General features: G+C 40.2%; 1 protein-coding gene across 2 annotated transcripts in view; it reads left to right on the top strand.

Annotated features, from left to right (window-relative positions):
- fbxo41 (F-box protein 41) overlaps positions 1-13,259 on the top strand; it is a 54,057-nt gene that overhangs the window by 19,725 nt on the left and 21,073 nt on the right. For both annotated transcript variants that reach the window (XM_075463015.1, XM_075463016.1), the window contains exon 4: positions 12,699-12,906. In XM_075463015.1, coding sequence (XP_075319130.1) covers positions 12,699-12,906 — 208 coding nt within the window. The remainder of the gene's footprint in view (positions 1-12,698; positions 12,907-13,259) is intronic.

Here is a 13,259-nt window from a genome sequence, read left to right as displayed (position 1 = left end):
TGTCGTGTCACTATTCTTCTGACAGTTATTTATTTTGTCACTGCATTTTCTTTTCTTTTTTTTTCCCCTTGTCCTGTCCAGCATTATGGCAGCAGAATTGTAATCTGAATACCGTTTATGCTAAACACATTTGCTATGCCAAGGGAAGCTTTATGAATGTAAAGCTCCCCTTGATGCCTATCAACTCCTCATTTTTATTTATTTATTTTTGTTACAATATTTAACATGATGTGATAATAGTGCCGAACCGGACCGGGGGACAGAGAGAGAGGGAGAGCGAAGAAGAGAAAAAAGGAACAGAAACATGAAGAGACAAACATAAAAAACAATGAAAAATCAGACAACCAGCTGCTACACCTGTAAAAACAAAAATGAAGACAATTCACGGCTTTCGTGGGGAATCCAGCCTTAGAGCCACCAGGAGCACCTGTAAACAGACAAGCAGAGAACAAACACACAAACAAACAAACAAAAAAGCACAAGCAGCAGCAATCACATATAATACAGGTGACCTAAAACCACAGGACAGCACAACAACTGCTTAGTCAGCATGCTACTGGACTAATGAATGTGTGTGTGAGAGTGTGTGTGTGTGTGCATGAACATGCAATACACGTAGATGGTCCCACATAATAACCATGCTTAAATATCAGTGTATAGTAGAGATGCGCGGTTGGCGGTTGAATCCGCGGATTAACCGCGGATCGGGCGGATGACACGCCGAAAAATCGTATTTTAATTAAATTCGGGCGGGTTGCGGTTGAAGCACTGAAAAAAACAAACAAAAAAAACACATAATTTTCCAAAGGTAACGAACGAAAACATACATTATGACAAAGATCAAAGATGGCAGCGGCAGCAAAGTTAGTGCGAGAGAGGCTTAAGACGGGTGATCTTAAAACGAAACCTAAAGAAGAAAAGTGCCGTTTGGGAAAAATTCCACGAGGTGATCAATTCGGATGACACCAGTATGTGATTTGCAAAACTTGTGAATGCGTATATGTTATCCACTACATAGTAGTAGGCGGACTTATTGGCAAGATATAATGAGCTACGCTGTTTGAAAAAGCCGATACAAATAGCCAAGGCACCTTCAATAGATACCTATCGGTGGATGGCGGGCGGGTTCGGTTTTGAAAATCGGTGAAAAAATGTTTGTGCAAATGGATAGCGGGCGGATATATATTTTTTGCAGCGGTTGCGGATGGGAAAATACGTCATCCGCGCATCTCTAGTGTATAGGGCCACAATCCCCACCCCCCCAGCAATCAGAAGCAGGCTGAGAGGGCCCCCAGACCCAGAACCCGGGAAGCCCACCATAGGGACAACCACGCATCCCCCCAGAAGACAGCAGAGGAAGCCCCCGGACAGAGCCCCCACATTCCCCCCACCGCCGCATTTTCACTGCATTTTCTTAACCGCAGAACATCCATGTTTCAATAGTCTGTGGTTCTGGCTGCCCACATCCAGTCTGTGTAAGTGTGTGATGCCAAAACGGTGCAGTATAAATATCTACAATGTAGCTTGAACTGCTATTAGGTTTTTGAGGTTTCAGTGGTTTCAGTGGCCTCTTGCAGCTCCTCACAGCACACACACACAAAACACGCACAAAGCTGCGTAGTGCAGTAAACCGGGTCACAAAGAAACAGCATTATGCCAAAAATATGACAACCATTCACCCAAATGACTTCAAACGCGTCATCACTCTTCCTTGGGTACACCTGCCAAATTTTAGGCACTCCCATCAACTGGTTGGATTTGTCAGAGCTGGCAATCAGGGACAAAATTAATCTAACACTTGCAACACATTATTAGCCATTTACCAACATAACTGAGGATCAAGGGTGTTTGAGTATAGTCAACAGCCAGATGAGTAGTGGACAGAAGGAGGGACTTACATCTTAACTATCTTAAGGGAAGTGTTTAAAAGGGGCCTCATAGGAATGTTTTGGCTCTTCTGAGGTATATATTACTAGAAGGTGTGTTATAGTTCAATATGTATACAGGATGCATCCTAGACTGTTTCTAAATGGTAAACTTGCAGGTACTGTCATGACATGTCCAACTAAGAGATGTATCCAACCAAAGACTGACTGCAGCATCCTTCCTGCTTCCTTTCCACCCTCTTCAAATGATCTCAACTAGCCTCAAGGCCACTCATGTCAACTTCCTTCATCTAAATGATGAAAATGAACAGCCATCTGCTCATAAATCCTGTTCTTAATTGGCACCAATATTGACTGAACCATCCATACACACACACACCCTGTTTATCAGTAGCCCAGAATCACTCTTTATTTTTATTTTTTTTTAAAGCCCCCTTCATCTTACCCCAGGAAACCTGAATGCAGTGTCACAATACACAAATTTGTAATTCATAGAGCACAGTTCGCTTGAAATTAACATTACTAAAGCTCTACACATTACAAATAGCCTAGATGTGTATATATACAGTCCAATCAATTGAGCTTAGTTAGTACATATGAGTAAAGGCTGTATGTAATGTTCTTCTTATCTAATCTATTCATAAAATGACAAGTCAGTAGAGTGCACTCTGTGCAAGCATTTTTTTTATTTTGTGAAAAATCAGCACTGCAAAGCTTTATCTCTAAACAGTTTGCTGACATATTCATAACATCCTCTCCTCTGAGGTATGGGCAGATGCAGTATTTCAAATTCAGAATGTATTGAATATACAATCTACCTTAGAAAGTATTCATCTTTTTGGCACAAGAACAACTTCTTACTGTCCAAATAGTCCACATTCATACTACAGATCATATTCCTGCTGATTCCGTTTCACGATCCTCCAAAGATCTTAACTTTGCAGTTAAGATTGATGCTCTGTGAAAAACAGGCATTTTCAGATGAACACATGCTGACTGCAAATATGTCTGTATCCTGTCTTTGCTTTTAGATCCTGCAGATTTCTTATGCTGCGCAGGGCACTCTCACTTCACCACAGCTGGGTGTAGGAATAGATTGAGCCTCAGGGTCTAGGCCGATTGCAGCATCTGTGAGTGTGTGTTCTGAATATGATATAAAAGCCTGACAGTTTACTATTCTTCTTGCTTTTCTATCCAGAGGCTGGACACAATATAAGGAACACAGACATGAAGACCAGAAACGGATAAACCTCTACCTATAGTTACAAACCTATACAGTATTACATTGAACGATGCCATACCATCAAAATGACGTAACCTGCATAAGCTTGTATGAAGGAGAAACTATACAAATCTACCAGTGAAAATCCTCAAAAGCAAAAGACGACACATCACAGCAGTACACAGCAAATAAAACAAAAGAAAGCTAAAATGGAGTGATTGAAGGGTTGAACAATTGAATATGATACTTGATTAACCATTGTTTTAGTGCACCAGGTTCTACATTTTTTTCATTAGTCCTGATAACATTTACCTTCTGTACATGTTATACAACAAGCTGAAGCTCGATCATACAGTATTATGTCTCCCTGCAGAAGCACTCATGGAGCAAGCCATCAACTTCTTGGCTGTGCGTCAAAGAGATCACAAACTGAGTCAGAAAGCATGTAAGATGTGTTTCAATATACTGTAGTTGCTTAAAATGGGTCAAAAGGCCGAGAGCTTTGTTTTATTGAATTGTGGACTTTTAGGAATGGCCTGAAATCAGACTGTGATCACCATATCTTCATGTTACTGAGAATATCTTAGGCAAGCAAAATGCAACCCCAAGCCTATTTCCACAAGACTATTTCTGAAATGACTTAAGACAAAAAACTGTAATAACAATAAAAAAGGGGTCATATCATATCGTAAAATGAACTTTATTGTATGTCACAAAGCTTTGATTAATGGCTGCACAGATTTAAATTGGTATTCAACATGTTCCTACGACAGACACAAACTAGCGCTACTGACTCCAATTTGAATGAATCTGTAACAGGTTAAAACGAAGGAGATAATAATTTTTCATATTTCCTCAGGCTTAAGTACCAGCTGCCATTAGACCACTTAACAGCTGTTCTTGAGCAGCTATTATTTATTTGGTTTTGACAGCTAGAGAGTGGTGTTTATTACTATGAATCTTAAGTAACTATTACAGTATTAGGTGTGTGAGATGATGAGAGGGTAATGAAGAGTGGCCTAAAATGAACATCTGTACCTCAGGCATAATCTTCGCTCTCCATAATTACTTAAAGAGGTTTTAAGTCCACGATCAATTCTCAAGTCAGTGTCTTCATTATCTTTATTCATGGCATTGCTAGCGACAAAAGGCAGCCCGTAGGAATTCCTCCTGGTTGCATAGCAACCCACAGTTAGGTGACTGTATTTTTTAGCAGTTGACACACTTGATGTGAAACACGATGCATAACTCCTTGTTGGAGTTTCACAGAGCCTTAACAGTATCTTTGTCAACTGTAAAAGTTTGAGGTCAGTGTAAGAGATTGTAAGGCCAACTTATTTGAAACCAGCAAGTTGCTTTTTGTCTGCTTAGTCATCAACCCTGCTGAACATTCACCGCCTGTGATGCTCTTTTTCCACCTCAGGCCTACTCTGTACTTTAGAGTCTGAATGAGCTCCCTGTTTGACTGCCAGCCTCTCCTCTGAGACACACAAGGAGTGTATGTGTGTGTGTGTGTGTGTGTGTGTGTGTGTGTGTGTGTGTGTGTGTGTGTGTGTGTGAGAGAGAGAGAGAAAGGAGGTGTTATGGGGAGGAGGATTTTAAGGGTACAGTCTGATTCTGCCAGGGTGACCAGAGAAACTGTAAGGAGAGAGGGCTGGGACGAAGACAAAGGAAAGGGCAGACTGTCTCTAGATTTGACATGTCAACAACTTTTAAGTTTCCCACAGCCTTTACAGGGATATTCTGTTTCCTTTTTTTAAAATTATTTCATTTATTTATATATCAGTTTTATTTCATTCTAATTCTATTTTTAGAAGATAGGTTGTGTGAATTATCTGCAGTAGACACATTTTGAAGAATCAGGTAGGGATTCTGATGGGGGAGCTAAACTAGAAACTACTCAGAAAGAGGCCACTGAAACAACTCAAACCTCAAAAACCTAATAGCAGTTCAAGCTACATTGTAGATATTTATACTGCACCGTTTTGGCATCACACACTTACACAGACTGGATGTGGGCAGCCAGAAGCACAGACTATTGAAACATGGATGTTCTGCGATTAAGAAAATGCAGTGACAACATAAATAACTGCCAGAGGAATAGTGACACGACTTGAAAATCCTCCTTATAGCGTTTGCTCAAACTGCTGTGGAACTTTTGAGCTGTAGTAGATTGTGATTTATACCATCTTCTCCTGTCCTGTCCTGAGTAGCTCTTAGCTTAACTGCCCTGAAAGAACTCCTCCCTGCTGCTCCAAACTGAGAGCACTCTGATCGATGTCTACTGACTACTCATAAGTACGACACAGCCCCAATTCAGAAGAAAAGAAATAAATAAAAAAAATAGAAAATGGAAGATCTCTTTAAAGGTGCTGGTATATTTGTGTGTTTTCTTTGAATTAATGTGGTTTCTTATGTATATAATGTATGCGTTCTTCTTCTTCTTCTTCTTCTTCTTCTTATTATTATTATTGTCAGAAGTGTTTTTTGTTTTCTGTTTTTTATTGAATTTTTTTTTTTCTTCCTCTTTGTCTTGTGGCTTGAGCTGACTGACTCTATGGGTGCTACTCTAGTGAGTATAGAGTAACAAATTAAAGATAATAGCTTGGGCTTTGTGTGCTTGTCATACCATTTCAGGTAGAGTTCTTAACAGCTAATCGGCGCATCAAGAAAACAGTTGTTTGTATTATCAGTACTGCACTTGTCCATGTCTATGTTTCCACAAATCTATCTTTTTCATCAATTTTGTTCCAGTTAGATTTCTGTTTTACTGAAAAGCTGCCCTGCAAACGAGCATCTGGCACACATTTCTTTCGTGTTTATAGAACTTCTAACTGCTGGATTTCCGATGGCCTTTTCTTGCATAACGAATCTCCTTCGTGCATTTGAAATGCTCCACACGTCATCACCTCCTTGTTGAATCGGCAAATGATTTGGCGTAATATTTCCTCTCACTTACGAATAAACTATTGCTTATTTCCCAACTTTAGATTTGGAGAGATTGTCCACCTACAATGAAAACATTTATTTTTCCTAACTGATTGGAGCAAAGACTGGGATTAGTGGTCTCTTCTCTTTTTAAAGCAGCACGTTTCAGCCTGCACCACTTTCATCATCCTTTTTCTCTTGTCTTTTCATCCTTTTCTGGCTCACGCCTCCTTTCATGTCACCGCGCACTTTAGCCACCTCCACGTGCTGCCCTCCTCTTTGAGTTTGTGCGTAATGCATACAAATGTGTGACATTATGACCCAAGGACACAATAAAAAGTGCTGGATCCTGCCCAAAAACACTTTTAGATCCAGGTGATCTTTGTTAACGCACAAGAGGCCGCCTTGTCTCCTTCACTCAGTCCCTTCAATCCTCTTCGGTTGATATTTGTTTTCCTTGTGGTGGCGCAGTAGCGTTGAATAAATACTGAGGACTTCAGAAAAGAGAAAAAAAAAACTCCAGTCTCTAAGGTCTTAAATTGAGCATGACTAGAGGAAAATAATGAATGCTCTTTTTATATTTACAAGAAGGACAAGAATACATTTTAATTTTAAAAGCCAATTAGACGAACATGGCCCTTGTTTTAGTCTTACGAGAGAAAGCACCAAAGATGCTAAGAACACAGAAAACCAATTTGAAGTAAGCACAACCCGACGGAACCCATAGAAGACGAACATGAAAATCAGAACAAGATGATATAAAAACATTACAAAAAAAACCACAGACCATGACAAAGAATGTTTGTATCACAGTCCAGAAATGCAAATTACCAAAGTGACAAACTCCGTCGCACCGTTTGCTAACAGGTGATCATGGGGTCATGCATATTTGTCATGAGGCATTTTGCTCACACACTAACACACACTGCCCCACGCTAACAAGTTGCTCGCATCACCCATAAAAGATGGCGATCTGTTTTCCCAGCTCCCCAAGTTGCGGTGTAAACACATGGGCGAGTTTGTCACCTTGAGGCGTTATTTTTATGAGGTATGAATGAGTCACACTGGGAGCGGGGCGTGTATGTATGTCTGTGTGTATGTGCGTGTGTCTGGATTGACAAAAGGAAGCGGGCACATCTCATTTCCCTCCCCTCCTCTATCAAATCTCCTGTGCTTTCTGCTTCCACATGACTGCAGATCTCTGTTAGCTGTCTGTGTCTGTTGTTATAACCTCTGCAGTGTGCTTTGTGCTCTTTCTCTGTACCAGCCTCCGTCTCTGACTCTTGTCTGCCCTTTTCTTCGGGTCTTACACTTCTCTCCTTGCACGAGGACATCTCTGGGACTCAGACCTACAGAACCCAGCTTACATGGGGTGCCCATCACCTCTTCCCTTAACAGCAGTCTGTAAGCATCTGAGAACTCAGGAGACCAATTGCTGGACTTTTGGGAGAGAAATTCTTGTCTGAAAGGAGTCTAGCAACAACAGTCCTGGGTGTTCTTTGTCATATGTTGTGTTTCATTTGGTGCTAAATGTTTTCAGTTGGTTGAAGTGCAGGCAGGTCAGTTCATCCCCTGGACTCTTCTACTAAAAAGCCATGCTGTAATAGATGCACTATGCTGTCTTGCTGAAATATGGAAGGTTGTCCCGTTCATCTTGATGTCCTCTGTAGTACAGAGGACACGGCGTCCGTGATTTCCAAAAAAGGACATTGTGATCATTTTGATCACAGAACAGTTTTCCAATTTGCCTCAGTCCATTTTGAATGAGCTTTGGCCCAGAGAAGACGGTAGTCTCTCTGGACTATCTGGACTAGCATGGTCAAGCTTTAACCTGCATTTGTGGATGACTGTGAATTGTGTCCACAGACCATGATTTCTTGAAGTGTTCCTGAGCCCATGTAGGGATTTCATCATGTTTGTTTCCCTCTGGGGTCTAAGGCCTTTTCAGAGACTTTGAGGCAGTTGTCGCCACCTTGACATTTTCAAGTATTTCAACTAACTGTAAACATCTATGCAAAAGTGACACATATGGTTGTATTCTGAAAAGCCTAACAAAAAACAATATGAGAGTGAAGTGAATGTAATACAAACAAGTTTTATTTAAATTGAGGGGAAACACAACTGTACAAAAAAACAAGTTTTAGAGGTCTTCAAACAGTGCAAGAAAACACACTATAAATGTATCTAGCCAAGACTTTTGAAGGTTGAACCTTGTAAACAAAAGTGTTGGCTGCATAAAAGTAAAAAGTGCAGTCAGAAGTTTTTTTGTTTTCACACAAACTGTAAAAAAGTAATTGTAACTCCAGGCATTGTCTCTGAGAGTTGAATACTAATTAGATGGGTGTGTAACAACCCTGATTCCCCCCCACCCCCCTGTCACTCTCCATGTGATAAATGTCTGTCACTGGCAGGACATTGCTGCCTTCCCCCACATGCTGGCTGAATGGGGCGTGTTCTCACCTGTGAATAGCCACTCAATCACCTGGTACTTTACATGTGAATAGCGATAGGTGTGGCCGAGGAAGCTGCTGCAGTCTGAGACTACAGAAAATCCAAAGATTTCTGTTCACTCTCTTTAAAAAGGGCCAGCTATATAATTTATTTTAAAATATATACATTTGAAAACTAGAAGTTTCAAGGTTTTTAATGGTGTCACTTATATGTTTCAATGACAAAAACTCACAGAGTTACAGATGTGTTTTTGGAGATGTGTCAAAAATGCCCACCGGTGGGCTTTAGACCCCAGAGTGTTAACACTCTGCAGTGCTACCTGGGGGCCTGAAGGACATCCAGTATTGATTTTCAGTTGTGCTCCTGCACACAGAGATGTCTCCAGATTCTCTGAATCTTTTGATGATATTATGTACTGTAGATAATGGAATATTCAAAGCCAATTTAACATTGAAGAACATGTGAAATCGATCCACAATTTGTTCTTTTGCAGACTGCTAAACCTTCTCCCATCTTTACTTTTTACCCTTTTTAAGTTGCTCTTTTCATACCTAGTCATGCCACTGACCTGTTCCCAATTGATTTAGTTTGTTGGAACATGCTCCTTCAGCTGTTTCTTTTTAGTACCTTAGCACTTACTTTTCCAGCCTTCAGTTCACCCCATCCCAGATGTTTTGTGATGGGCTGCTCCTATCAAATTTATGATGGGCTACTATTTTTGTTTATGCGATTCGTATAATTGAATTCTGTTTTTATTTACATTTTACACAGGAGTTGTATATACCTCCGTTTCTTTGCTTGCCACCTCTTAAAAATTCCATATTTTTTGAAGAGTTTCCAGTTGTCTGAGTTTTCTTATTTTGAGTGGTGAGGCTGCCAGGCATTTCTTCCATACTGTAAGAGAGGGGCAATCTTTCCTGTGTTAGTCCCTCAAGTTCCTCCTCATGTGATTAGTGTTTCTTGTACCAACTGAAACAAAACTCTCCTGCAGTTGAATTATTAATTAAGACAAACTGCATGAATATGCAAAGGAAAATGGCCTAATTTTGGTTTTATACGAACACATCTAAAAAATGACTGTCTCTGAAAGTCCTGACACAGTTGTATGCTACCCTGCTGCACGCTGCACTAAAACAGTGCTTATATATTGTTTTATTTATTTATTAACTTGAATAATGATATTAAAATATCTGTCTCACACTGTTAAATGATACAACACATTAGGCACAGCTTTGATTATTGAATCAAAATAAATTGTACTTGGAGTCATTAATTCTAGCTAGATGCAGGCTGCACAGCAGGATGAGGCAGTTTGCTACTTCATGCTATTTGGTGAATTCTGCATTTGTCTTCCTGCATTTTATTATGCATTTTGATGCTTCTATAATTCACCAAAAAGTAGATAAACATAGTGTTCTATGTCAAGCTGACCCCATTCTGCATGAACATTCATCCTTTTTGCAAATTTCATGCAGTAAAGAAAGTAACAGAACACAAGACACTGAAGCAAAAGAACAGATTATTATACTATGCCTGATTTAAAAAAAAAATCCAGAGAAGTGAGAAAAAACAGAAGGAACTTTCTTAAGAAACAAGACAGTCAGTCGTAGTTTTAAGACAAAAGGATAAACCTACAGAGTAATCACCAAAATCCAAATCGTCAGTAGTTGCAGTTTTGAGATTGATCAGCGAGCGTCCCCTCACTGGGGTACACTCTGATCAGCGCACCCCACAACGTGAGGCTGAAAGTAACTATCCCTGCGGAGGATGATTATTGCTTGTCTAGTTTGCGTGATAGATACTTTAATTTTCCACAACAGACAGTTCACTTTGATGGCACATGAATTGTCTATGGTGTGCTCTCATCACGTTTTTTAATAAAAAGTCTCAGGTAGCACCTGAATGTAGCAGAGTTTCCTGAAATAAACCAATTCCACATATTTAACATGGGGAAAAAAGAGGCTGAAACTGAGACCAGCATCATCTTTATAAGACTGAGGATGACTGGAACAGAGTCTTGTCGACAGACGAGATCTTTTTTTCAAACTGTCATGTTTATGTTCATTGTCAGGTAGATTGGTTGATAGGTCCAAAATTTGTTGCAAGACAATGGCCCCAAGCACTCCTTGTAGCTATGGAAAAACTGTTTGGAGAAGAAGAAGAATAGCATCTTATCAGCTATATCAGACCAGCGCGCTCGCCTGACCATAATCCCATACAGCTGGGGTTATGGATGAGCTTGACTGAAGGATTCAACTCATACAGCCAACAAATGCTAAACTGCTCTGGGAATAAATTGAAATCGACTCATGGGAGATCGCATTAAACTACCCTTTAAAACACCCAGTTTGCAGAGCTGCAGAGCATCAAAAGCTGAAGACGGCTACTTTTGAAGAATCACAGATCTATTTATACTTTTAAAGAATACAGTATGTTATGGACAATGACACAAAATATATTTATTATGATAAAGAGGCATGGATCAATGAAAATTATTACACTGTGATTTTGCTTGGTAAAATTATAAGAGCCTGAAACAACTGTGACCAACTAAGTGGTCCAATTTCAGTGTTGAGAAAAGCATGTAAACAACTAAGGAAAAATACGGCATATCAAGTTGTTGTTTCCAGAGATTCTGCTGCTGTGGAGTGGCAAGAAATAAGTTAATAAGGCGCTATGGTTCCCTCATAGTGAGAGGACAACATGGCATTTTAACCCGGACAAGTCCTCTGGAGGTTGGACATGTCTTAATGAGGTTACAACTTGAGCCTGCCACCTGTCTGTGTTTTGTGTTTTCTGATCTCAGCAGTGAAGACATTGCATAGAAGTAGGCATGTTTTCTTTGGTTATCAGCAATTGAAAAGAGACTAAACTCCAAATGTGATTGATTCCATTAAAACACGGAGAGGCCACTTGATTTTGAAATTTTGTCTCAATTCCATTATCATTTAGGTGCTTATATTATTTACTCACAGATGTGATATCACTTTTCTATCCTCCCGTACTGTCAGCCACCTTGACTAATTTGAGATTCTTATTTTTATCATCTTAGCCTGAAGGTAAGAAGTTAACTGTGTCAGACACCAAATTATTTTTAGAATGTCCCTGTTTCAGGGAAATTCGTTGTGTGTGTGTGTGCTGTTGCTGTTTTGGAGAATACTCTGGGTTGTATGATGGTTATTAGCTATGTTCATGTGACTGTAGTTGGACTATCCAAACCAATGAATGACTTGGCTTAAGACAGGAGCACAGACCAATTTCAATTGAATGGGCACAGACTGTCTGTCCCCATAATTTTTCGAGCAATAACTTGAATTTTTTAGTACATCTTTTGAGTTTCTAACATGGCTTCAGTGGTTTGTTAAGCTATCCTGACATCATTGTTTTGACAAGTACAAAAAAACAGTTTTTCATGCTATAAAAACAGAGGACGGGCACCAAGTAATTCTTCACAGATGATGAAAAGTACTGCTTCTCATTTGATGGATGTGTTAAGGTGTCATCTTGGTTCTATAATGAGGGCGTTCCAACTGCCCTCAAATCTCCAGGAAATCAGTTACTGTAGATGTAATTAGGCGGAGCTGATCTGTATATTTTGAAATTGGGTGTGAATTCCTTGCTGCATATTTCACAGAAAAAACAGTCAAATCTTAAACTGTCCTCCCACAGTGTGCATGCATCGTTCTACTTTTATATATTGCTTTTTCAGATGGTACAGCAGAACAGCTGCAGGGAGAGCAGGAAATCCATAGCAGGCAGTCAGCAGACTGAATTCCTGGTTTGTTTGCCTCTGTATCTGGGTAACAGATTCTCCTTTGAAACGACAGGAACTTTGCCCTGCTGTGTCTGTGGTATAGACATCCAGCTGCTCCTGTGTTTTTCTTCTCGCTCTTTCTCTCTCTCCCTCTGTGTCACAAGTGTCATTTTGCAAATCTTCTGTACAAAAAAAGGCCAAACAGATGGTATGAATGCATTGAAAAAGAATTTTTCTTTTCTGAATAAGCAGAAAGAAGTGTCCCGCAATCACACAAGGACCATTTGTTCAGTGCATAATAATCTACGCTTAATGTGTAACTTCCTGCCGCAACAGGAGCTCGGCATGTCTGGAGTCTTTCCCCTCGCAGTCTTATAGCTGATTTCTTAATAAGGGTATGGCCTTCACTTTAGAAAAAATCCCATTAATATTGCTTCCTCCACCCCTGTCTCTGCAGGGAAGTTGCCCAGATTGACCAGTTCCTTCAGGAAACAGCGGCACGTGAAGCCAATGCCAAGGTACGCCTGCAGCAGTTTATTGAGGAGCTGCTGGACCGAGCCGACCGAGCAGAAAAACAGCTGCAGATCATCAGCAGCTGTGGCACCACCCCGAACGGCAGCCTGGGACGCTGCAGCCTGCAGGCCTCAAAGGGCACTGGACGCCAGGTTTGGATCTTTGAACATACAGTTATACATCGTAAAAGTCTAAAACCTCTCAGAACAGCACAGTGCACTGCAGTTCTTCTGTATTTGTGGTTCAGTTGTTTTCAGTTGTGTCAGACATACTCTGTTGTTTATTTCAGCGTGATGAAATACGAGTCAACACTGGCTGTCATACAGAATGCTTTGAAATACTTGATCCTAAATACCCTGCACCGCATGATTGTACGGAAATGAAATGTCAGACCTCATTTTATGACATTTTAATTGCTACAATGTAATATTACTCTTCTCACTTATTCATATTGTGTCCAACATATCAGTTTAATTGCTTAAAATTGGGATTTGTTTCTCTTTCA

Source organism: Odontesthes bonariensis, chromosome 4 (genome assembly GCF_027942865.1).
Source record: "Odontesthes bonariensis isolate fOdoBon6 chromosome 4, fOdoBon6.hap1, whole genome shotgun sequence".
Classification (NCBI taxonomy): Eukaryota; Metazoa; Chordata; class Actinopteri; order Atheriniformes; family Atherinopsidae; genus Odontesthes; species Odontesthes bonariensis.
This window is presented reverse-complemented; position numbering and strand designations above follow the sequence as displayed.